Source organism: Sphaeramia orbicularis, unplaced genomic scaffold (assembly GCF_902148855.1).
Source record: "Sphaeramia orbicularis unplaced genomic scaffold, fSphaOr1.1, whole genome shotgun sequence".
NCBI lineage: Eukaryota > Metazoa > Chordata > Actinopteri > Kurtiformes > Apogonidae > Sphaeramia > Sphaeramia orbicularis.
The window spans coordinates 72,233-97,500 of NW_021941668.1; the positions used below are offsets into that span (position 1 = coordinate 72,233).

The following is a 25,268-nucleotide window of genomic DNA, read 5'->3' on the forward strand; positions in this document are numbered from 1 at the left end:
AGATTTGGGCCCCGGGACGCATGTTTGACACCTGTGGGTTAGACGCACAAACCATAAAGAACACAACAGACAGAGCGCTAACGGCACATGCACTGTGGACCTGTGGGTTTAGGGTTCTTCAGTCTGACATGAGCAGAAGTTGCATATTTGAGTCTGGGCTCCAAACCCACTTCACCCTTTGGCTCCTCCCCCTCCATTTTGCACGTTCACGTGAAGGGGTAGGGGTGTCCCGATTCTCAATGAGTCATAGGGGCGGGGCTAAGGGGGAGGGGCTGTTTGACCCTCCAAACCCAGGGGTCTGATACGACCCCTGGCAAAACCGATGGACTCCCCAGTCTGGGAGGATGTTCATTTTTTGAATTTAGTAGAAAAAAGCCGATCACAGACATGAGACTAAAGTCATTTCAAATGGAAACTGTCGGACTTTAAGAAACACTCAAAGAAATCAAGAAAAAAAGATGTGGTAGTCAGAAACAGGTACTGTTTTAGACCAAGCAGAAGGAAAAAAAAATTATGGAATCACTCAATTCTGAGGAAAAACTTATGGAATCATGAAAAAAAACCAACAACAAAAGAACCCTTGAACACAGCACTAGTACTTAGTTCCTCCACCTCTGTTCTCACAGCTCAGTCTCAGAGGCGTGGACCACATGAGCTGCAAACAGGACTCTTCATCAGTCTGGATCCAACTGTCTCTGGGTGCTTTCATCAGATCAGTTTTGCAGGTTGGACTCTTGTCATGGACCATTTTCTTCAACTTCCACCACAGATTTTCAACTAGACTGAGATCTGGACTGTTGGCAGGCCGTGACATTGACCTGATGTGTCTGTCTTCAAGGAGTGTGTTCACAGTTTTAGCTCGATGGCAGATGCACGATCGTCCTGAAAAATGATTCCATCATCCAACAAATGATCACATTTTGGTGATGATCGGGGGGGCACAGGGGGCCCACTGATCGGCCTTGGTGGAGGTCTGCACTGTCTTTTCTAGAAAAGCACTCAGAGAGTGCAGACCTCCACCAAGGCCGATCACCCCACCCTCGAACACCACCAAAATGTCATCATTTCTTCCTTGTGCCAGTATCAACATTTCCTGAAAATTTCATGAAAATCCGTCCAGAACTTTATGAGTAATCTTGCACACAGACAGACACGTACGCATGCACACAAAGCAAAGTGATCCAAGACCTCCTGGCAGAGGGAAAAATGAACCAAATGAACAAAAGAGCATCTTACTGAGCAAAACGCACCCAAAAAATGAACAATAACTGCAACAAAATGAACCAAATACATGGACAAATAAACAGTGAGCAAAAAAAAAAAAAACATCTGTAAAATGAACAAAATAAGCAACAAACCAAACAAAAATGTAAAAAGAGCATCAAAATACACCCAAAAAAAGGAAGCAGATGGTTAGAGGAGGAAGAAAATGAGTATTTAGTCAGAGCAGGAAAAATATTAGAGACATTTAGAGGAAGAACAGAAAAAAAAAAACAGAACCAGCATTCAAATATTATAAGACTTCATAAACTCAGTCCAAATCACCTGAGAGTCATTTTACAAACAAAGAGAAGAACTGAACCAAACCAACCAGTGCACTGACATCCATCCCATAATATTAAACTGTATTCTGACATTAGTCCTGATTGTTTTGGATCTCAGACCCTGTTAGAAGTCCAACACCTGGACTGAACGGAAAGCCAGACTGATGTACACACAGGAGAAACAACTAGAGTTAGTCCGACTTAGTCCGTCTGAGGAGTAGTTTGGTCTGTCTTAGTTATTTTTTGGATTATATTCTTCATTTTGTTCATTATTTTGGTCTGTCTTAGTTATTTTTTGGATTATATTCTTCATTTTGTTCATTATTTTGGTCTGTCTTAGTTATTTTTTGGATCATATTCTTCATTTTGTTCATTATTTTGGTCTGTCTTAGTTATTTTTTGGATCATATTCTTCATTTTGTTCATTATTTTGGTCTTTCTTAGTTATTTTTTGGATCATATTCTTCATTTTGTTCATTATTTTGGTCTGTCTTAGTTATTTTTTGGATCATATTCTTCATTTTGTTCATTATTTTGGTCTGTCTTAGTTATTTTTTGGATCATATTCTTCATTTTGTTCATTATTTTGGTCTTTGTTAGTTATTTTTTGGATCATATTCTTCATTTTGTTCATTATTTTGGTCTGTCTTAGTTATTTTTTTGATCATATTCTTCATTTTGTTCATTATTTTGGTCTGTCTTAGTTATTTTTTGGATCATATTCTTCATTTTGTTCATTAGTTTGGTCTTTGTTAGTTATTTTTTGGATTATATTCTTCATTTTGTTCATTATTTTGGTCTGTCTTAGTTATTTTTTGGATTATATTCTTCATTTTGTTCATTATTTTGGTCTGTCTTAGTTATTTTTTGGATCATATTCTTCATTTTGTTCATTATTTTGGTCTTTGTTAGTTATTTTTTGGATTATATTCTTCATTTTGTTCATTATTTTGGTCTGTCTTAGTTATTTTTTGGATTATATTCTTCATTTTGTTCATTATTTTGGTCTGTCTTAGTTATTTTTTGGATCATATTCTTCATTTTGTTCATTATTTTGGTCTGTCTTAGTTATTTTTTGGATCATATTCTTCATTTTGTTCATTATTTTGGTCTTTGTTAGTTATTTTTGGATTATATTCTTCATTTTGTTCATTATTTTGGTCTGTCTTAGTTATTTTTTGGATTATATTCTTCATTTTGTTCATTATTTTGGTCTGTCTTAGTTATTTTTTGAATCATATTCTTCATTTTGTTCATTATTTTGGTCTTTCTTAGTTATTTTTTGGATCATATTCTTCATTTTGTTCATTATTTTGGTCTTTCTTAGTTGTTTTTTGGATCATATTCTTCATTTTGTTCATTATTTTGGTCTGTCTTAGTTATTTTTTGGATCATATTCTTCATTTTGTTCATTATTTTGGTCGGTCTTAGTTATTTTTTGGATTATATTCTTCATTTTGTTCATTATTTTGGTCGGTCTTAGTTATTTTTTGGATTATATTCTTCATTTTGTTCATTGTTTTGGTCTTTGTTAGTTATTTTTTGGATCATATTCTTCATTTTGTTCATTATTTTGGTCGGTTTTAGTTATTTTTTGGATTATATTCTTCATTTTGTTCATTAGTTTGGTCTGTCTTAGTTATTTTTTGGATCATATTCTTCATTTTGTTCATTATTTTGGTCTTTCTTAGTTATTTTTTGGATTATATTCTTCATTTTGTTCATTATTTTGGTCTGTCTTAGTTATTTTTTGGATTATATTCTTCATTTTGTTCATTATTTTGGTCGGTCTTAGTTATTTTTTGGATTATATTCTTCATTTTGTTCATTATTTTGGTCTGTCTTAGTTATTTTTTGGATCATATTCTTCATTTTGTTCATTATTTTGGTCTGTCTTAGTTATTTTTTGGATCATATTCTTCATTTTGTTCATTATTTTGGTCTTTGTTAGTTATTTTTTGGATTATATTCTTCATTTTGTTCATTATTTTGGTCTGTCTTGGTTATTTTTTGGATCATATTCTTCATTTTGTTCATTATTTTGGTCTGTCTTAGTTATTTTTTGGATCATATTCTTCATTTTGTTCATTATTTTGGTCTGTCTTAGTTATTTTTTGGATCATATTCTTCATTTTGTTCATTATTTTGGTCTTTGTTAGTTATTTTTTGGATTATATTCTTCATTTTGTTCATTGTTTTTATCTTTGTTAGTTATTTTTTGGATTATATTCTTCATTTTGTTCATTATTTTGGTCGGTCTTAGTTATTTTTTGGATTATATTCTTCATTTTGGTCATTATTTTGGTCTTTCTTAGTTATTTTTTGGATTATATTCTTCATTTTGTTCATTATTTTGTTCGGTCTTAGTTATTTTTTGGATTATATTCTTCATTTTGTTCATTATTTTGGTCTGTCTTAGTTGTTTTTTGGATTATATTCTTCATTTTGTTCATTATTTTGGTCTTTCTTAGTTATTTTTTGGATCATATTCTTCATTTTGTTCATTATTTTGGTCTGTCTTAGTTATTTTTTGGATCATATTCTTCATTTTGTTCATTATTTCGGTCTTTCTTAGTTGTTTTTTGGATTATATTCTTCATTTTGTTCATTATTTTGGTCGGTCTTAGTTATTTTTTGGATTATATTCTTCATTTTGTTCATTATTTTGGTCGGTCTTAGTTATTTTTTTGGATCATATTCTTCATTTTGTTCATTATTTTGGTCTTTGTTAGTTGTTTTTTGGATTATATTCTTCATTTTGTTCATTATTTTGGTCTTTGTTAGTTATTTTTTGGATCATATTCTTCATTTTGTTCATTATTTTGGTCTGTCTTAGTTATTTTTTGGATTATATTCTTCATTTTGTTCATTATTTTGGTCTGTCTTAGTTATTTTTTGGATCATATTCTTCATTTTGTTCATTATTTTGGTCTGTCTTAGTTATTTTTTGGATCATATTCTTCATTTTGTTCATTATTTTGGTCTTTGTTAGTTATTTTTTGGATCATATTCTTCATTTTGTTCATTATTTTGGTCGGTCTTAGTTATTTTTTGGATCATATTCTTCATTTTGTTCATTATTTTGGTCTGTCTTAGTTATTTTTTGGATCATATTCTTCATTTTGTTCATTATTTTGGTCTTTGTTAGTTATTTTTTGGATCATATTCTTCATTTTGTTCATTATTTTGGTCTGTCTTAGTTATTTTTTGGATTATATTCTTCATTTTGTTCATTATTTTGGTCTGTCTTAGTTATTTTTTGGATCATATTCTTCATTTTGTTCATTATTTTGGTCTTTGTTAGTTATTTTTTGGATTATATTCTTCATTTTGTTCATTGTTTTTATCTTTGTTAGTTATTTTTTGGATTATATTCTTCATTTTGTTCATTATTTTGGTCGGTCTTAGTTATTTTTTGGATTATATTCTTCATTTTGTTCATTATTTTGGTCTGTATTAGTTATTTTTTGGATTATATTCTTCATTTTGTTCATTATTTTGGTCTGTCTTAGTTATTTTTTGAATCATATTCTTCATTTTGTTCATTATTTTGGTCTTTCTTAGTTATTTTTTGGATCATATTCTTCATTTTGTTCATTATTTTGGTCTTTCTTAGTTGTTTTTTGGATCATATTCTTCATTTTGTTCATTATTTTGGTCTGTCTTAGTTATTTTTTGGATCATATTCTTCATTTTGTTCATTATTTTGGTCGGTCTTAGTTATTTTTTGGATTATATTCTTCATTTTGTTCATTAGTTTGGTCTGTCTTAGTTGTTTTTTGGATTATATTCTTCATTTTGTTCATTATTTTGGTCGGTCTTAGTTATTTTTTGGATCATATTCTTCATTTTGTTCATTATTTTGGTCGGTCTTAGTTATTTTTTGGATCATATTCTTCATTTTGTTCATTATTTTGGTCGGTCTTAGTTATTTTTTGGATTATATTCTTCATTTTGTTCATTATTTTGGTCTGTCTTAGTTATTTTTTGGATCATATTCTTCATTTTGTTCATTATTTTGGTCTGTCTTAGTTATTTTTTGGATCATATTCTTCATTTTGTTCATTATTTTGGTCTTTGTTAGTTATTTTTTGGATTATATTCTTCATTTTGTTCATTATTTTGGTCTGTCTTGGTTATTTTTTGGATCATATTCTTCATTTTGTTCATTATTTTGGTCTGTCTTAGTTATTTTTTGGATTATATTCTTCATTTTGTTCATTATTTTGGTCTGTCTTAGTTATTTTTTGGATCATATTCTTCATTTTGTTCATTATTTTGGTCTGTCTTAGTTATTTTTTTGGATCATATTCTTCATTTTGTTCATTATTTTGGTCTGTCTTAGTTATTTTTTTGGATCATATTCTTCATTTTGTTCATTATTTTGGTCTTTGTTAGTTATTTTTTGGATTATATTCTTCATTTTGTTCATTGTTTTTATCTTTCTTAGTTATTTTTTGGATTATATTCTTCATTTTGTTCATTATTTTGGTCGGTCTTAGTTATTTTTTGGATTATATTCTTCATTTTGTTCATTATTTTGGTCTTTCTTAGTTATTTTTTGGATTATATTCTTCATTTTGTTCATTATTTTGTTCGGTCTTAGTTATTTTTTGGATTATATTCTTCATTTTGTTCATTATTTTGGTCTGTCTTAGTTGTTTTTTGGATTATATTCTTCATTTTGTTCATTATTTTGGTCTTTCTTAGTTATTTTTTGGATCATATTCTTCATTTTGTTCATTATTTTGGTCTTTCTTAGTTATTTTTTTGGATCATATTCTTCATTTTGTTCATTATTTTGGTCTTTGTTAGTTATTTTTTGGATTATATTCTTCATTTTGTTCATTATTTTGGTCTTTCTTAGTTGTTTTTTGGATTATATTCTTCATTTTGTTCATTAGTTTGGTCTTAGTTATTTTTTTGGATCATATTCTTCATTTTGTTCATTATTTTGGTCTGTCTCAGTTATTTTTGGGATTATATTCTTCATTTTGTTCATTATTTTGGTCTTTGTTAGTTATTTTTTGGATTATATTCTTCATTTTGTTCATTATTTTGGTCTTTCTTAGTTGTTTTTTGGATCATATTCTTCATTTTGTTCATTATTTTGGTCTTTTTTGTTTATCATATTCTTCATTTTGTTATTATTTGGTTCTGTCTAGTTGTTTTTTTGGATTATATTATTCATTTGTTCATTATTTGGTCTTCTTACGTTATTTTGGATATATTCTTCATTTTGTTCATTATTTGGTCTTTCTTAGTTTTTTTTTGGATCATATTTTCATTTTTGTCATTTTTTGGTCTGTCTTAGTATTTTTTGATATATTCTTCTTTTTTTAATTATTTGGTATGTCTTAATTTGTTTTGGATTATATTCTTCATTTTTGTTCATTCGTTTGGTACTTTATTAGTTGTTTTTTGGATTAGACTCTATTTTGTTAATTATTTGGTCTTCTAGTGTTTTTTGTATAGATTCTCATTTTGTTAATTTTTTGGTCTTTGTAGTTTTTTTTTGGATTATATTCTCAATTTTGTTAATTATTTTGGTATGTCTTAGTTATTTTTTGATTATATTCTTCATTTTGTTCATTATTTTGGTCTTTCTAGTTGTTTTTGGATCATATTCTTCATTTTGTTCATTATTTTGGTCTGTCTTAGTTATTTTTTGGATCATATTCTTCATTTTGTTCATTATTTTGGTCTTTGTTAGTTATTTTTTGGATTTTATTCTTCATTTTTTTCATTATTTTTGTCTGTTTTAGTTATTTTTTTGGATTATATTCTTCATTTTGTTCATTAGTTTTGTCTGTCTTAGTTATTTTTTGGATTATATTCTTCATTTTGTTCTTTTTTTTTTGTCTTTCTTAGTTGTTTTTTGGATTATATTCTTCATTTTGTTCATTATTTTGGTCTTTCTTTGTTGTTTTTTGGATAATATTCTTCATTTTGTTCATTAATTTGGTCTGTTTTAGTTATTTTTTGGATCATATTTTTCATTTTGTTCATTATTTTGGTCTGTCTTAGTTATTTTTTGGATCATATTCTTCATTTTGTTCATTATTTTGGTCTTTCTTAGTTATTTTTTGGATCATATTCTTCATTTTGTTCATTATTTTGGTCTTTCTTAGTTATTTTTTGGATTATATTCTTCATTTTGTTCATTATTTTGGTCTTTCTTAGTTATTTTCTGGATTATATTCTTCATTTTGTTCATTATTTTGGTCTGTCTTAGTTATTTTTTGGATAATATTCTTCATTTTGTTCATTATTTTGGTCTTTGTTAGTTATTTTTTGGATTATATTCTTCATTTTGTTCATTATTTTGGTCTTTCTTAGTTGTTTTTTGGATTATATTCTTCATTTTGTTCATTATTTTGGTCTTTCTTAGTTGTTTTTTGGATTATATTCTTCATTTTGTTCATTATTTTGGTCTTTCTTAGTTGTTTTTTGGATTATATTCTTCATTTTGTTCATTATTTTGGTCTTTCTTAGTTATTTTTTGGATTATATTCTTCATTTTGTTCATTATTTTGGTGTTTGTTAGTTGTTTTTAGGATTATTTTAAGGGTTCAGGTCAGACTTTAGTGTCTGAGTTCCATCTGATCGGAGCAGAACTGTGTTTCAGATCTAAGTGTCTTTTCATGTTCTTTTCCTGTTGTACTTTTGAAATGAACAGTTTGTTTGACAGAATTTGTGTTCTTTCAGAAACTATGGGTCAGGAACAATCACAGGAAACACCTGAGAGTCCGTCAGACGCAGAGCCGCCTCCCCAGTTTGACTCCGCCCACAGTCCTCCGTCTGGAAGAGAGTCGAACTACCGCAGAGCGGCATGGTGGGATGTGATGGGCAGCAGAACGGGACCACCGCCACCTGAACCTGGAACCGCAGCCAGAACCGTGTGGTACCAGAGCCAAGGCCTGGACCAGTGGGTGGACGGAGGCTCGGAGACAGAGGACAGGAAGTCCCGGTCGGTTTGGTACGAGGCCCATCACACGGACACCGAACCGGTGGAGGCGGTCCCAACCAAACACAACCAACGGGAGTCCGGCTCCGACGAGGTTTCTGCAGGGAGTGTCCCACAGCTGGTGGAGCAGGGTCCTTGTGGTCCTCAGCTGCTGGAACAGGGTCCTGGTGGTCCTCAGCTGCTGGAACAGGGTCCTGGTGGTCCTCAGCTGCTGGAACAGGGTCCTGGTGGTCCTCAGCTGCTGGAACAGGGTCCCGGTGGTCCTCAGCTGGCTCCAGATCCTACGCAGACCCATGCCGTTGGAATCCGGTCCACGCTGTCACATGGGCACAGCACACAAAGACAGGAAGTCCACGGTTCATGGCCAGAGGAGGAAGTGGGGGCAGAGGAGGAGGTCTGGAACACTGGGACGAGTTCAGATAGAAAGAACTCTGAAACATCGGAGAACCAAGAGGCAGAAGAAAAGCACGGCAACGACAAGAGAGGACTGAAGGGAAGGAAGAAGAGGAGGAAAAAGAGGGGTAAGAGAGGAGGTGTGGAGCGTAACCTCAGCTCCGGTTCCAGCCTCGAGTCTCCGATCCACACAGAACCAGAACCAGCGACAGACCTGAAGCTCCAGGTACGAACAGAGGCAGAAGCCCAGGCTGAAACAGGAAAGGAAGGCGTCAAGGCTCCGACCCTACACCAGGACACCCAGGAGAACACCATGCATCTACCAGGACGCATGGACCACCAGGACAGGGACCTTCAGGACCAGGACTGGGATGGGACCAGCTACACCACTGTGGACTTTACAGAACTCCGTGGGACTTCAAAGGGCTCCTCAGTGGACCATCATCACCCTGATGACCTGAACCCTGTCTTCAGCATCTGTAAGGAACAGGAAGTGGACGTCAGACGGACAGAACATGAGGAACGAACAAGGAGGGAATTATTGAACTTGATACAAATGGAATTAAAAGATCTCACCGGTTCTGTCGCACAAACAGAGCATGATACGAGTTCAGTGGATTTATTACAAAAGGACGGTGTTGTCGTCAGTGAAGCTGCTGCATCTGTGGACCCAGCAGTGGAACCCATTTGTCCAGAGGAACCTTCTGTCCAACAGTCAGAGCTCAAAGAATTCCCAGCAGACTTGTTTCTTGTGGAATTTCCTGGACCAAAATTGCCGTTGAGTCAAACAGTTGAATGTGTTTGTCTTTTGGGAAAACCTGCAGATGTTCCAGAATCTGAACAACCTTTAGGTTCTGGGGGAGGTTCAGACGCCACAGGAACTGGTTGTCTTCCAGTTGAAACTCCAGCAGATGTTTCAGCACTTGAACTACGGGAAGGAAGTGTTGAGACAAGTGTGAGGGAAAATCTGGGGCATTGTTTAACCTTTGAGACACTGAGAGAGCAGGCAGTAAAAGAACAGCACGAAAAAAAGGAGGAAGTGGGGAAGGGAAACCGTTGGCAGAGGAGTGGGACAGGAAACGACGAGGCGCTAGCGTTTGGTGAAGAGGTGTCTTCCAGCCTTAGAATGGAGGGGGAGGAGCTTCTTCTGACAGAGAAAGAGAACAAGGAGGACTTGGTTGCCACAGCGGTAGCGGTCGTAACGGTAGCGATAGCCTCAGCTATGGCTAACATAGAACTGAGCCAGCAGTTAGCTAACAGTCACGTCAAGAGTCGAGCTGCCGGACCGTCTTCACAACGCAATCCAAGTGATCCATGTGACGCTTTGAACCAGCTGGGAGACGATTCAGTCTGCAGCGGTCAGTCCACAAGGGTCCTGAATGCAGACCAAGACTACGACTGGAATACAGGAACAGCTGAGACGCAAACCCAGGGTGACCCGGCACCGGCACTAACCCAGGGTGACCCGGCGCTAACAGCCAAACACCAACATAGCACCGACATGTCAGAGGCGGTGACGGATGAACCCAACCACAACCTGTTAGAGACTGACGGCCCACCACCAGCACAGCTGAGGACCCAAGACCAGCCCCGGGTCCAAGAGGAAAGGCCAACTGAAAACGATACCGAAGCTGTAGCAGAAGCTGCTGAACTGAAGCTAACAGCTGAAGCAGACGCAGACGGTGGACGTCCTCCAGACACATTCAGCTCAGAACAGAAGGAGGTGGAAGCGGTAAGCAATGAACTGTCGCATTTTCAACACTCTACTGAAGGTGGGCGTGTCTATGGGCGGAGTAGTTCCAATGTGCCAAAAACAGAGCAAAGCCTGAGTCCTCTTTCAGGTTCTCAAACTGGAAAACAAAGCAGTTTACAGCTGGACGTCAACGTCCACACGCCAGGGACCAGGGACACGCCTGGGACCGGGGACACACCCGGGACTGGGGACGGGACCGGGGACACACCTGGGACCGGGGACAGGACCAGGGACACGCCTGGGATCAGGGACAGGCCTGGGACCGGGGACAGGACCAGGGACATGCCTGTGACCGGGGACAGGACCGGGGACACGCCCGGGACCGGGTATGGGACCGGGGAAACACCTGGGACCGGGGACAGGACCAGGGACATGCCTGTGACTGGGGACAGGACCGGGGACACGCCCGGGACCGGGTATGGGACCGGGGAAACACCTGGGACCGGGGACAGGATCAGGGACATGCCTGGGACTGGGGACACACCTGGGACCGGGGACAGGACCGGGGACACACCTGGGACCGGGGACACACCTGGGACCAGGGACAGGTCTGGGACTGGGGACACGCCTGGGACCGGGGACAGGACCAAGGACACGCCTGGGACTGGAGACACACCTTGGACCGGGGACATGCCTGGGACCGGGAACAGGTCTGGGACCGGGGACACACCTGGGACTGGGGACATACCTGGGACTGGGGGCACGCCTGGGGCTGGGGACACGCCCTTTTGGCCCTTTTCTTGTGATTCAACATTTCCCATCAGCCCCTGTGACTGTTCGCTGTTGGGTGGTTCAGGTCCGGAGGATCTGAGTGTGTCCACAGACCTGGAGACAGGGTCCCAGGTGTCCCAGGTGTCCCAGTCCTTAGTGGACATTAAAGTCCCTCTAGATTGTGGAGGTCGTACCTGTGTGTCCACAGAGAGTTTGGACGTAAAGAATCTGGTTCCAGTGGAAGGACGAAAGGAGAGAGAAAGAAAAAACACCAGAAAGGAGGAGGAGAAGAAGGAGGAAGAGGAGCAGGAGGAGAAGAAGGAGGAGGAGGAGCAGGAAGAGGAGAAGGAGGAGGAGCAGCAGGAGGAGAAGAAGGAGGAGCAGGAGGAGAAGGAGGAGGAGAAGAAGGAGGAGCAGGAGGAGAAGGAGGAGGAGAAGAAGGAGGAGCAGGAGGAGAAGAAGGAGGAGGAGGAGCAGGAGGAGGAGGAGGAGGACCCCTGTCAGTTGTGTCCTGTCAGCTCAGACCTTCAGGTCAGTGTGTGTTTGTCCTTTCATCTTCTGTTCTGTTGGTCGTAGTGGTTTCAAACTAACACCAGAGTTTTCTCACTTCAGTTCTCTGTCCATTTCCTTCCTCATTTGTCACATATATGTATATATGACCCAGACCCTGACCCTGACCCTGACCCAGACCCTGACCCCTGACCCTAACCTTCCCCCCTCTTACTCCTCTAACTCTAACCATCTCCCCTTCCTTAACTTTTACCTTAAGCCCACCCTTAACCTTGACCTGAACCTGAACCTGAACCTGAACCCCAACTGCCCACTTACCTGAACCAGGGTTTGTATCCCTGATCCCACCCCCCTTGGACGGGGGCGGTCCCAGATCTCTCACACATACACCCACCTTCTTCCTCAGTCTGTCCTTTACACATGGGCTGTTTGACCTTTGACCTTTACACATGAACCTGTTTGTGTGTTTTCTTTTGTAGTCTGCAGGTCCAGGTCCTCATGTGAAGGACTGGGTCAGAGGGGGGGGTGATGTCCAGGGGGGACACCCACCCACCCAAGGTCCTCCATCAGTGGACACGTCCGGCCCTGGAGACATGTGGAGCCCCCTGGTGTCCTGGAAGACTGAGAAAGAAGAAAGAGGTAAGAGAGGAGGAGGGGGAAGAGGAGGAGAGAGGAAGAGGAGGAGGAGGAAAGAGGAGGAGGAGAGAGGAGGGGAAGAGAGGAGGGGAAGAGAGAGGAGGCGGAGGAGGAGCAGAGAGGAGGTTTCTTTCCTGTCTGATCACCTCCCTTCTGTTCAGTGTTTGTGTCCTCCTCTCTGCTCCTCTCTCCTCCTGTCTGCTCCTCCTCACTGCTCCTCTCTCCTCCTGTCTGCTCCTCCTCACTGCTCCTCTCTCCTCCTGTCTGCTCCTCCTCCTGTCTGTTCTTTCTCCTTTGCTTTGCTCTTACAGACTCTGTCGAACACACACACACACGACTGGAACAGAACAGGTTTAGTTCCACAGACTGAAGAAGAAGAAGAAGGACACAGTCAACTAAGAACTAGGATCAATACAACACACACACACACACACACATATATATATGTATATATATATATATATATATATATATACACACACACACATACATATATATATATATATATATATATATATATATATATATATATATATATATATATATATATATACATACATACATACACACACTGTATATATATGTGTCCAGTTGTGGACAGGGGTATCTGGTTTAGAGTGGACCTCATCCCAGAGTCTGTCTGTGTTGGACCGTCATGTAGGTCTAGGTAGCCTTGGCAGACCTGGTCCTGGTCCTGGACCTGGTCCCAACCCCCCTGACATTATATGGGTTCCACCTCAGTCCAGCCTGTGGTCTGAGTGTAGACTGTGTTGTGTTTTTAGGAGGTGGACTGAAAGGAGGAGGAGAGGAGGAGAGGAAGGAGCAGCAGATGGACCGCCCACTGTCCACGGCCAGCCCCCCAGCCTCTGCCCCCCCAGCCTCTGCCCCCCCAGCCCCTGTCCACTCGTTGTCCCCGTTCCGTCGTCACAGTTGGGAACCCAGCAGCATCAGCACCTCTGCAGACACCAGCATCATTCAGCACAGGTACAGACCCCCCCAGTGCAGACCCCCCCAGTACAGACCCCCCAGTACAGACCTTCTAGTACAGACCTTCCAGTACAGACCCCCAGTACAGACCTTCCAGTACAGACCTTCCAGTACAGACCTTCCAGTACAGACCACCCAGTACAGACCTTCCAGTACAGACCTTCCAGTACAGAGCCACCAGTACAGACCTTCCAGTACAGACCCCCCAGTACAGACCCCCAGTACAGACCTTCCAGTACAGACCCCCCAGTACAGACCTTCCACTACAGACCCCCCAGTACAGACCTTCCAGTACAGACCCCCCAGTGCAGACCTTCCAGTACAGACCCCCAGTACAGACCTTCCAGTACAGACCTTCCAGTACAGACAACCCAGTACAGACCTTCCAGTACAGACCTTCCAGTACAGAGCCACCAGTACAGACCTTCCAGTACAGACCCCCCAGTACAGACCCCCCAGTACAGACCCCCCAGTACAGAACCCCAGTACAGACCTTCCAGTACAGACCCCCCAGTACAGACCTTCCAGTACAGACCCCCAGTACAGACCTTCCAGTACAGACCTTCCAGTACAGACCTTCCAGTACAGAGCCACCAGTAGAGACCCCCCTGGTAAACCACTACAGTCGGTTTCTGATGAAGACCCCTGTCCCTTTGGTCCCTTTGGTCCATCTGTCCTAAACTGCCCTAACCGGTCCCATATTTCTATAAATATGTTCCAAACACTAGAACTAGTTCTGTGTCAGAGAACCCTCATACCAACAGGTTCTGTTATCTGTGGAGCACAAACAGAACCAACACAGGTTCAGTTTGGCTCATTCACTGACCATTAACATCTGTCTCTGTCCACCTCTGTCCATCTCTGTGCTGTTTGACGATCTCTGTTCTCTTTGTCCATCTCTGTCCACCTCTGTCCATCTCTGTCCTCTGTCCATCTCTGTCCTCTTTGTCCATCTCTGTCCACTCTGTCCTCTTTGTCCATCTCTGTCCTCTGTCCACCTCTGTCCATCTCTGTCCACTCTGTCCTCTTTGTCCATCTCTGTCCATCACTGTCCACCTCTGTTGTCTTTGTCCATCTCTGTCCACCTCTGTCCATCTCTGTCCATCTCTATCCACTCTGTCCATCTCTGTCCTCTGTCCATCTCTGTCCACTCTGTCCTCTTTGTCCATCTCTGTCCATCTCTGTCCTCTGTCCATCTTTGTCCACCTCTGTCCATCTCTGTCCACCTCTGTCCTCCTCTGTCCACCTCTGTCCTCTTTGTCCATCTCTGTCCTCTGTCCACCTCTGTCCATCTCTGTCCACTCTGTCCTCTTTGTCCATCTTTGTCCACCTCTGTCCACCTCTGTCCATCTCTGTCCTCTGTCCATCTCTGTCCTCTTTGTCCATCTCTGTCCTCTGTCCACCTCTGTCCATCTCTGTCCACTCTGTCCTCTTTGTCCATCTCTGTCCTCTTTGTCCATCTCTGTCCACCTCTGTCCACCTCTGTCCACCTCTGTCCATCTCTGTCCTCTGTCCATCTCTGTCCTCTTTGTCCATCTCTGTCCTCTGTCCACCTCTGTCCATCTCTGTCCACTCTGTCCTCTTTGTCCATCTCTGTCCTCTTTGTCCATCTCTGTCCACCTCTGCCCACCTCTGTCCATCTCTGTCCACCTCTGTCCATCTCTGTCCTCTGTCCATCTCTGTCCTCTTTGTCCATCTCTGTCCTCTGTCCACCTCTGTCCATCTCTGTCCACTCTGTCCTCTTTGTCCATCTCTGTCCTCTTTGTCCATCTCTGTCCACCTCTGTCCACCTCTGTACATCTCTGTCCACCTCTGTCCATCTCTGTCCTCTGTCCATCTCTGTCCTCTTTGTCCATCTCTGTCCTCTGTCCACCTCTGTCCATCTCTGTCCACTCTGTCCTCTTTGTCCATCTCTGTCCTCTTTGTCCATCTTTGTCCATCTCTGTCCATCTCTGTCCTCTCTCAGTCCTCTGCAGACTCCGCCCCCTGTGGTGACCCAGTCCAACCCTCCACTCCACACGGGAAAGTACCGTTCATCCTTCACTCGTCCAGTTGGTCCGTTTATCCCAGGGTACATTGTGTTTTTGGGGGCGGAGTCAGTGACCTGTCTGTGGTTCTGCAGACCAGGGCGGTCCAACTCGTGTTCGTTCAGGTTCCACATTCAGGCCAGTTGGATCTGCAGCAGATCAGAACCAGTACCATACAGAACCAGTACCATACAGACTGTTGGATCAGAACCAGTACCATACAGAACCAGTACCGCACTGACAGCTGGATCAGAACCAGTACCATACAGAACCAGTACCATACAGAACCAGTACCGTACCGACATAATAATGTAGAACCTCCAAACTGTGGTCTTTGTTTCAGTGTAAAAGGACCTGATGAAGACAGTTACAAACATCTGAGCTGTCATTATTTCCTGGTTCTGATCAGATTGAACTGAACTGAATGTGGAACCAGAACCAAAAGGAGCCACATCTGCAGGGTTAGTTTGGCACCCCAGGGACTGGACTGGACTGGACCCTTAGGGGGGCCAGACTGGACCCTTAGAGGGTCAGACTGGACCCTTTGGTGGGCTGGACCGCACCCTTAGGGGACTAGTTTGGACCCTTTGGGGGGCTGGTTTGGACTCTTTGGGGGACCGGTTTGGACCCTTAGGGGGGCCAGACTGGACCCTTAGAGGGTCAGACTGGACCCTTTGGTGGGCTGGACCGCACCCTTAGGGGACTAGTTTGGACCCTTTGGGGGGCTGGTTTGGACCCTTTGGGGGGCCGGACTGGACCCTTAGGGGGGCCGCGGGCCACATGTTGGACCCCCCTGGTCTAACCCGTTCCCTGTGGTGGTTCTGTTGAGTTCATGTGTCCTGTTCATCCTTTCATGGGTCCTCCATCTGTCCTCTGGTCCATGTGTCCTCTGGTCCATGTGTCCTCTGGTCCATGTGTCCTCTGGTCCATGAGTCCTCTGGTCCATCTGTCCTCTGGTCCATGAGTCCTCTGGTCCATGTGTCCTCTGGTCCATGTGTCCTCTGGTCCATGAGTCCTCTGGTCCATGTGTCCTCTGGTCCGTGAGTCCTTTGGTCCATGTGTCCTCTGGTCCATGTGTCCTCTGGTCCATGAGTCCTTTGGTCCATGTGTCCTCTGGTCCATGTGTCCTCTGGTCCATGAGTCCTTTGGTCCATGTGTCCTCTGGTCCATGTGTCCTCTGGTCCATGAGTCCTTTGGTCCATGTATCCTCTGGTCCATGAGTCCTCCGGTCCATCTGTCCTCTGGTCCATGTGTCCTCTGGTCCATGAGTCCTCTGGTCCATGAGTCCTCCGGTCCATGAGTCCTCTGGTCCATGAGTCCTCTGGTCCATGAGTCCTCTGGTCCATGTGTCCTTCATGTCCAGTCTGAGCTGGTGTCCGTCCACCCTGCACCAACCTGGTTAGCAGCACATGGAGGACAAAAGGGAAAAAGGACCACCTGATGGTCCTGAGGTTCCAGGGTAGAGGGGGGAGGTTCCTGATATTTTGGGGACCATGAAAGTCCAAGGTGGAGCCAGTGGAGTAGAAGTGTCTAAGGTCTGGGTTGAACCCTGGTCCTTCAGTCTGGGCTCCTGAAGGTCTGGGTTGAAACCTGGTCCTTCAGTCTGGGCTCCTGCAGGTCTGGGTTGAACCCTGGTCCTTCAGTCTGGGCTCCTGAAGGTCTGGGTTGAACCCTGGTCCTTCAGTCTGGGCTCCTGCAGGTCTATAATTGACACCTGTTCAGTGTTAAATGATGGTCGTTCGTACAGTCACCGTTGACCAACATCACCTGGTCTTTGTCCTGGTTCGTGGTCTTTGTCCTGGTTCATGGTCTTTGTCCTGGTTCGTGGTCTTTGTCCTGGTTCATTGTCTTCATGGTCTTTGTCCTGGGTCATGGTCTTTGTCCTGGTTCATGGTCTTCATGGTCTTTGTCCTGGGTCATGGTCTTTGTCCTGCTTCATGGTCTTTGTCCTGGTTCATGGTCTTCATTTTCTTTGTCCTGCTTCATGGTCTTTGTCCTGGTTCATGGTCTTCATTGTCTTTGTCCTGGGTCATGGTCTTTGTCCTGGTTCATGGTCTTCATTGTCTTTGTCCTGGGTCATGGTCTTTGTCCTGCTTCATGGTCTTTGTCCTGGTTCATGGTCTTCATTTTCTTTGTCCTGGTTCATGGTCTTTGTCCTGGTTTATGGTCTTTGTCCTGGTTCATGGTCTTCATTGTCTTTGTCCTGGTTCATGGTCTTTGTCCTGCTTCATGGTCTTTGTCCTGGTTCATGGTCTTCATTTTCTTTGTCCTGCTTCATGGTCTTTGTCCTGGTTTATGGTCTTCATTGTCTTTGTCCTGGTTCATTGTCTTTGTCCTGGTTCATGGTCTTTGTCCTGGTTCGTGGTCTTTGTCCTGGTTCATTGTCTTCATGGTCTTTGTCCTGGGTCATGGTCTTTGTCCTGGTTCATGGTCTTCATGGTCTTTGTCCTGGGTCATGGTCTTTGTCCTGCTTCATGGTCTTCATTTTCTTTGTCCTGGTTCATGGTCTTCATTTTCTTTGTCCTGGTTCATGGTCTTTGTCCTGGTTTATGGTCTTTGTCCTGCTTCATGGTCTTTGTCCTGCTTCATGGTCTTTGTCCTGGTTCATGGTCTTCATTGTCTTTGTCCTGGGTCATGGTCTTTGTCCTGCTTCATGGTCTTTGTCCTGGTTCATGGTCTTCATTTTCTTTGTCCTGGTTCATGGTCTTTGTCCTGGTTTATGGTCTTTGTCCTGCTTCATGGTCTTTGTCCTGGTTCATGGTCTTCATTGTCTTTGTCCTGGTTCATGGCCTTTGTCCTGCTTCATGGTCTTTGTCCTGGTTCATGGTCTTCATTTTCTTTGTCCTGCTTCATGGTCTTTGTCCTGCTTCATGGTCTTTGTCCTGGTTCATGGTCTTCATTTTCTTTGTCCTGCTTCATGGTCTTTGTCCTGGTTTATGGTCTTCATTGTCTTTGTCCTGGTTCATGGTCTTTGTCCTGGTTCATGGTCTTCATTGTCTTTGTCCTGGTTCATGGCCTTTGTCCTGCTTCATGGTCTTTGTCCTGGTTCATGGTCTTCATTTTCTTTGTCCTGCTTCATGGTCTTTGTCCTGCTTCATGGTCTTTGTCCTGGTTCATGGTCTTCATTTTCTTTGTCCTGCTTCATGGTCTTTGTCCTGCTTCATGGTCTTTGTCCTGGTTCATGGTCTTCATTTTCTTTGTCCTGCTTCATGGTCTTTGTCCTGGTTCATGGTCTTCATTTTCTTTGTCCTGCTTCATGGTCTTTGTCCTGGTTTATGGTCTTCATTGTCTTTGTCCTGGTTCATTGTCTTTGTCCTGGTTCATGGTCTTTGTCCTGGTTCATGCAGCTACAGTCTGGACGGTCTGGAGGCGGAGAGGGGCGTGGCTCCAGCCCCGTGTCCCCGCCTTAGTGACCAGGAGAGCGTGGCTTCGGGGATGGAAGGACTGGATCGGGGTTCGCTGGTGTCACTGACGGAGGAGGAACAGGAAGTAGACGACAGCGGCGTGGACAGAAACGTAGGTGTCGTCACATCTCCATGACAACGCGTTTGTCCACGAACATCCGTCCAATCAACAGCTGTTCCCTACATGTGTTTTAGGCACGTCACCAGGTTGTGTCCATGACAACCAGCTGTCCCGCCACCCTCCATCACCAGACCCTCACCAAGTCCGTCTCCATGGTAACCATCAGCCACCGGGACGTGGATGGTGAGCGTCTCTGTGGTCCATGTGTGTTCGTCTGGCTGTATTTGTCCCGTTCATGTGGTCTAGTCCTGGTGAGGTCCTGGTGGGCCGATTCAGACCCTGTGGTGGGCCGGTTCTGGCCTGTGGGCCGTATGTTTGACCCCCTGGTCTAAAGTGTGGCCTTCAGGTCCAAGTGCTAAAACCTGCAGTTCCTTGTTTGTCCACTAGAGGCTCCATGGTCCAAACCCCAGTATCTGTCTGTCTGTCTGTCTGTGCTCCTGTCTCCAGTATCTGTCTGTCTGTCTGTCTGTCTGTGCTCCTGTCTCCAGTATCTGTCTGTCTGTCTGTGCTCCTGTCTCCAGTATCTGTCTGTCTGTCTGTCTGTCTGTGCGCCTGTCTCCAGTATCTGTCTGTCTGTCTGTCTGTGCTCCTGTCTCCAGTATCTATCTGTCTGTCTGTCTGTGCTCCTGTCTCCAGTATTTGTCTGTCTGTCTGTCTGTCTGTGCGCCTGTCTCCAGTATCTGCCTGTCTGTCTGTCTGTGCTCCTGTCTCCAGTATCTGTCTGTCTGTGCGCCTGTCTCCAGTATCTGTCTGTCTGTCTGTCTGTGCTCCTGTCTCCAGTATCTGTCTGTCTGTCTGTCTGTCTGTGCGCCTGTCTCCAGTATCTGTCTGTCTGTCTGTCTGTGCTCCTGTCTCCAGTATCTATCTGTCTGTCTGTCTGTGCTCCTGTCTCCAGTATTTGTCTGTCTGTCTGTCTGTCTGTGCGCCTGTCTCCAGTATCTGTCTGTCTGTCTGTCTGTGCTCCTGTCTCCAGTATCTGTCTGTCTGTGCGCCTGTCTCCAGTATCTGTCTGTCTGTCTGTCTGTGCTCCTGTCTCCAGTATCTGTCTGTCTGTCTGTCTGTGCTCCTGTCTCCAGTATCTGTCTGTCTGTCTGTGCTCCTGTCTCCAGTATCTGTCTGTCTGTCTGTCTGTCTGTGCTCCTGTCTCCAGTATCTGTCTGTCTGTCTGTGCGCCTGTCTCCAGTATCTGTCTGTCTGTCTGTCTGTGCTCCTGTCTCCAGTATCTGTCTGTCTGTCTGTGCTCCTGTCTCCAGTATCTGTCTGTCTGTCTGTCTGTGCTCCTGTCTCCAGTATCTGTCTGTCTGTCTGTGCTCCTGTCTCCAGTATCTGTCTGTCTGTCTGTCTGTCTGTGCTCCTGTCTCCAGTATCTGTCTGTCTGTCTGTCTGTGCTCCTGTCTCCAGTATCTGTCTGTCTGTCTGTGCTCCTGTCTCCAGTATCTGTCTGTCTGTCTGTCTGTCTGTGCTCCTGTCTCCAGTATCTGTCTGTCTGTCTGTGCTCCTGTCTCCAGTATCTGTCTGTCTGTCTGTCTGTGCTCCTGTCTCCAGTATCTGTCTGTCTGTCTGTCTGTGCTCCTGTCTCCAGTATCTATCTGTCTGTCTGTCTGTGCTCCTGTCTGCAGTATCTGTCTGTCTGTCTGTGCTCCTGTCTCCAGTATCTGTCTGTCTGTCTGTCTGTCTGTGCTCCTGTCTCCAGTATCTGTCTGTCTGTCTGTGCGCCTGTCTCCAGTATCTGTCTGTCTGTCTGTCTGTGCTCCTGTCTCCAGTATCTGTCTGTCTGTCTGTGCTCCTGTCTCCAGTATCTGTCTGTCTGTCTGTCTGTCTGTGCTCCTGTCTCCAGTATCTGTCTGTCTGTCTGTCTGTGCTCCTGTCTCCAGTATCTGTCTGTCTGTCTGTGCTCCTGTCTCCAGTATCTGTCTGTCTGTCTGTCTGTCTGTCTGTGCTCCTGTCTCCAGTATCTGTCTGTCTGTCTGTGCGCCTGTCTCCAGTATCTGTCTGTCTGTCTGTCTGTGCTCCTGTCTCCAGTATCTGTCTGTGCTCCTGTCTCCAGTATCTGTCTGTCTGTCTGTCTGTGCTCCTGTCTCCAGTATCTGTCTGTCTGTCTGTGCTCCTGTCTCCAGTATCTGTCTGTCTTTCTGTCTGTGCTCCTGTCTCCAGTATCTGTCTGTCTGTCTGTGCTCCTGTCTCCAGTATCTGTCTGTCTGTCTGTCTGTGCTCCTGTCTCCAGTATCTGTCTGTCTGTCTGTCTGTGCTCCTGTCTCCAGTATCTGTCTGTCTGTCTGTCTGTCTGTGCTCCTGTCTCCAGTATCTGTCTGTCTGTCTGTGCTCCTGTCTCCAGTATCTGTCTGTCTGTCTGTGCTCCTGTCTCCAGTATCTGTCTGTCTGTCTGTGCTCCTGTCTCCAGTATCTGTCTGTCTGTGCTCCTGTCTCCAGTATCTGTCTGTCTGTCTGTGCTCCTGTCTCCAGTATCTGTCTGTCTGTCTGTCTGTCTGTGCTCCTGTCTCCAGTATCTGTCTGTCTGTCTGTCTGTCTGTGCTCCTGTCTCCAGTATCTATCTGTCTGTCTGTCTGTGCTCCTGTCTGCAGTATCTGTCTGTCTGTCTGTGCTCCTGTCTCCAGTATCTGTCTGTCTGTCTGTCTGTCTGTGCTCCTGTCTCCAGTATCTGTCTGTCTGTCTGTGCGCCTGTCTCCAGTATCTGTCTGTCTGTCTGTCTGTGCTCCTGTCTCCAGTATCTGTCTGTGCTCCTGTCTCCAGTATCTGTCTGTCTGTCTGTCTGTCTGTGCTCCTGTCTCCAGTATCTGTCTGTCTGTCTGTGCTCCTGTCTCCAGTATCTGTCTGTCTGTCTGTCTGTCTGTGCTCCTGTCTCCAGTATCTGTCTGTCTGTCTGTCTGTGCTCCTGTCTCCAGTATCTGTCTGTCTGTCTGTGCTCCTGTCTCCAGTATCTGTCTGTCTGTCTGTCTGTCTGTCTGTGCTCCTGTCTCCAGTATCTGTCTGTCTGTCTGTCTGTCTGTCTGTCTGTGCTCCTGTCTCCAGTATCTGTCTGTCTGTCTGTGCGCCTGTCTCCAGTATCTGTCTGTCTGTCTGTGCTCCTGTCTCCAGTATCTGTCTGTCTGTCTGTGCTCCTGTCTCCAGTATCTGTCTGTCTGTCTGTCTGTGCTCCTGTCTCCAGTATCTGTCTGTCTGTCTGTGCTCCTGTCTCCAGTATCTGTCTGTCTGTCTGTCTGTCTGTGCTCCTGTCTCCAGTATCTGTCTGTCTGTCTGTCTGTGCTCCTGTCTCCAGTATCTGTCTGTCTGTCTGTGCTCCTGTCTCCAGTATCTGTCTGTCTGTCTGTCTGTCTGTGCTCCTGTCTCCAGTATCTGTCTGTCTGTCTGTGCTCCTGTCTCCAGTATCTGTCTGTCTGTCTGTCTGTGCTCCTGTCTCCAGTATCTGTCTGTCTGTCTGTGCTCCTGTCTCCAGTATCTGTCTGTCTGTCTGTGCTCCTGTCTCCAGTATCTGTCTGTCTGTCTGTCTGTGCTCCTGTCTCCAGTATCTGTCTGTCTGTCTGTCTGTCTGTCTGTCTGTGCTCCTGTCTCCAGTATCTGTCTGTCTGTCTGTCTGTCTGTCTGTCTGTGCTCCTGTCTCCAGTATCTGTCTGTCTGTCTGTCTGTGCTCCTGTCTCCAGTATCTGTCTGTCTGTCTGTCTGTCTGTCTGTGCTCCTGTCTCCAGTATCTGTCTGTCTGTCTGTCTGTGCTCCTGTCTCCAGTATCTGTCTGTCTGTCTGTCTGTGCTCCTGTCTCCAGTATCTGTCTGTCTGTCTGTGCTCCTGTCTCCAGTATCTGTCTGTCTGTCTGTCTGTCTGTGCTCCTGTCTCCAGTATCTGTCTGTCTGTCTGTGCTCCTGTCTCCAGTATCTGTCTGTCTGTCTGTCTGTGCTCCTGTCTCCAGTATCTGTCTGTCTGTCTGTGCTCCTGTCTCCAGTATCTGTCTGTCTGTCTGTGCTCCTGTCTCCAGTATCTGTCTGTCTGTCTGTCTGTGCTCCTGTCTCCAGTATCTGTCTGTCTGTCTGTCTGTCTGTCTGTCTGTCTGTGCTCCTGTCTCCAGTATCTGTCTGTCTGTCTGTCTGTCTGTGCTCCTGTCTCCAGTATCTGTCTGTCTGTCTGTCTGTCTGTGCTCCTGTCTCCAGTATCTGTCTGTCTGTCTGTCTGTCTGTGCTCCTGTCTCCAGTATCTGTCTGTCTGTCTGTCTGTCTGTGCTCCTGTCTCCAGTATCTGTCTGTCTGTCTGACGTCTCCTCTCCTTCCTCAGGTTCCAGTTCATTCTTCAGTTCATCTGGATCTGTGGACTACAGGTGGGACATCAGGATCATCCAGTCCAACAGCAGCTGGTTCACATGAGCCCAGAAAGACCAGAAATCTGGACTGGGTCCAAACTGGACTAGTATGGCTTTGATTTAAACTGTCATGGAAACTCAGCTGGTGTCCAGGGTCTTCAGTGGTCCAGGGTCTTCAGGGTCTCAGGTGGTCTGTGTTTGTGTTTCCAGTCTTTGTCAGGTGGAACCCTCTCCCTTGAGGATCAACAGTGAAGGAAAAGGAGGAGGAGCCAAGATCAGCCGACCATTCAGCTTCCTCCGAAACAAGATGAGCAAGAAAGGAAAAGAAAAGGAAAAAGAAAAGGTGACAAAACAACTAAAGACAACACTTCTACAGTTGGACCAATTATATATATGTGTCAGGGATTAAAGTTCTCCGACACCACGACGGATGTCCGTCAAATGGAAAAATTGAGGGGAAAAGTCATATTGAAGTAACTTCCACACATGTTTCGCGGAGTCCAGTCGGCACCGCATCCTGTCCTGGGTCTGTCCTGGGTCTGCTGTCCTGGGTCTGTCCTGGGTCTGCTGTCCTGGGTCTGCTGTCCTGGGTCTGTCCTGGGTCTGCTGTCCTGGGTCTGTCCTGGGTCTGCTGTTCTGGGTCTGCTGTCCTGGGTCTGCTGTCCTGGGTCTGTTGTCCTGGGTCTGCTGTCCTGGGTCTGCTGTCCTGGGTCTGTCCTGGGTCTGTCCTGGGTCTGCTGTCCTGGGTCTGTCCTGGGTCTGCTGTCCTGGGTCTGCTGTCCTGGGTCTGTCCTGGGTCTGCTGTCCTGGGTCTGTCCTGGGTCTGCTGTTCTGGGTCTGCTGTCCTGGGTCTGCTGTCCTGGGTCTGTTGTCCTGGGTCTGCTGTCCTGGGTCTGCTGTCCTGGGTCTGTCCTGGGTCTGTCCTGGGTCTGCTGTCCTGGGTCTGCTGTCCTGGGTCTGTCCTGGGTCTGGGTCTGCTGTCCTGGGTCTGTCCTGGGTCTGTCCTGGGTCTGCTGTCCTGGGTCTGCTGTCCTGGGTCTGTCCTGGGTCTGTCCTGGGTCTGCTGTCCTGGGTCTGCTGTCCTGGGTCTGCTGTCCTGGGTCTGGGTCTGCTGTCCTGGGTCTGTCCTGGGTCTGGGTCTGCAGTCCTGGGTCTGCAGGTGTTGAACCCAGGCTCAGGGGGCTGACAGGTTTCCCAGTGCTGATAACAAGATGACTTCTTTATTCTTCTGTCAGGAGGACAGGCTGATGACTGTTTCTCTTTGGAAGGAAACTCTGCTCATTCTGTGCCTCAGAAACACATGGACCAGTTCAGCTTTACTGAAGTTCAGCCTCCAGACTAACTGGAGTTTAGTGCGAACAAGTAGCTTTCATTATGAAAGAACCACAGCGAAAACGGAAGAAGACAGAACTGATCTGCATGGACCTTCATGTTTGGGTTCAGATCTGATCTGCTCTGGACGGTATATGACTAGTGTGTGTGTGTGTGTGTGTGTGTGTGTGTGTGTGTGTGCCCTTCCCGTGCCCCGTGCGTGCGGCTGTGTGCGCCGCGGCCTTACGCGGTTACGCGCCCGACTGCATAAGTGCTTTATTTGGACCCGTTTATCATCTTATTTCTATCTGTGTGGTACAGTACCAAGATAAAACTGAATGAATGAGGAACAGCCTTGGTATTTGCAAAGCCACTGTATTTAAATCCCCTCAGAGAGGATCTGGAACGGAATAGAAGTTCTGTTTCAGTTGACGTCATTTCTTCCAATCAGAAGAGAACATGATATTGGTGGGAGGGGGGTGTGGACGCAGGTTTGACAACGTACAGATTATTTTGTCTAGCATATACGACATCATGGACACGTTTGTAGAGGAAGGAGCTGAAGTGGGAACTATTGAGAGATGCGTAAAAAACAGAT

The 25,268-nt window shown here is 44.6% G+C and overlaps 1 protein-coding gene across 1 annotated transcript in view; it reads left to right on the plus strand.

The window, feature by feature from the left end:
- LOC115416765 (uncharacterized) overlaps positions 1-25,268 on the plus strand; it is a 38,282-nt gene that overhangs the window by 1,024 nt on the left and 11,990 nt on the right. Inside the window, exons 2-10 of the mRNA XM_030130626.1 lie at positions 8,253-11,719; positions 11,774-11,899; positions 12,358-12,517; positions 13,297-13,498; positions 15,468-15,572; positions 18,876-19,044; positions 19,128-19,236; positions 23,335-23,377; positions 23,570-23,702. Coding sequence (XP_029986486.1) covers positions 8,258-11,719; positions 11,774-11,899; positions 12,358-12,517; positions 13,297-13,498; positions 15,468-15,572; positions 18,876-19,044; positions 19,128-19,236; positions 23,335-23,377; positions 23,570-23,702 — 4,509 coding nt within the window. The 5' untranslated portion in view covers positions 8,253-8,257. The remainder of the gene's footprint in view (positions 1-8,252; positions 11,720-11,773; positions 11,900-12,357; positions 12,518-13,296; positions 13,499-15,467; positions 15,573-18,875; positions 19,045-19,127; positions 19,237-23,334; positions 23,378-23,569; positions 23,703-25,268) is intronic.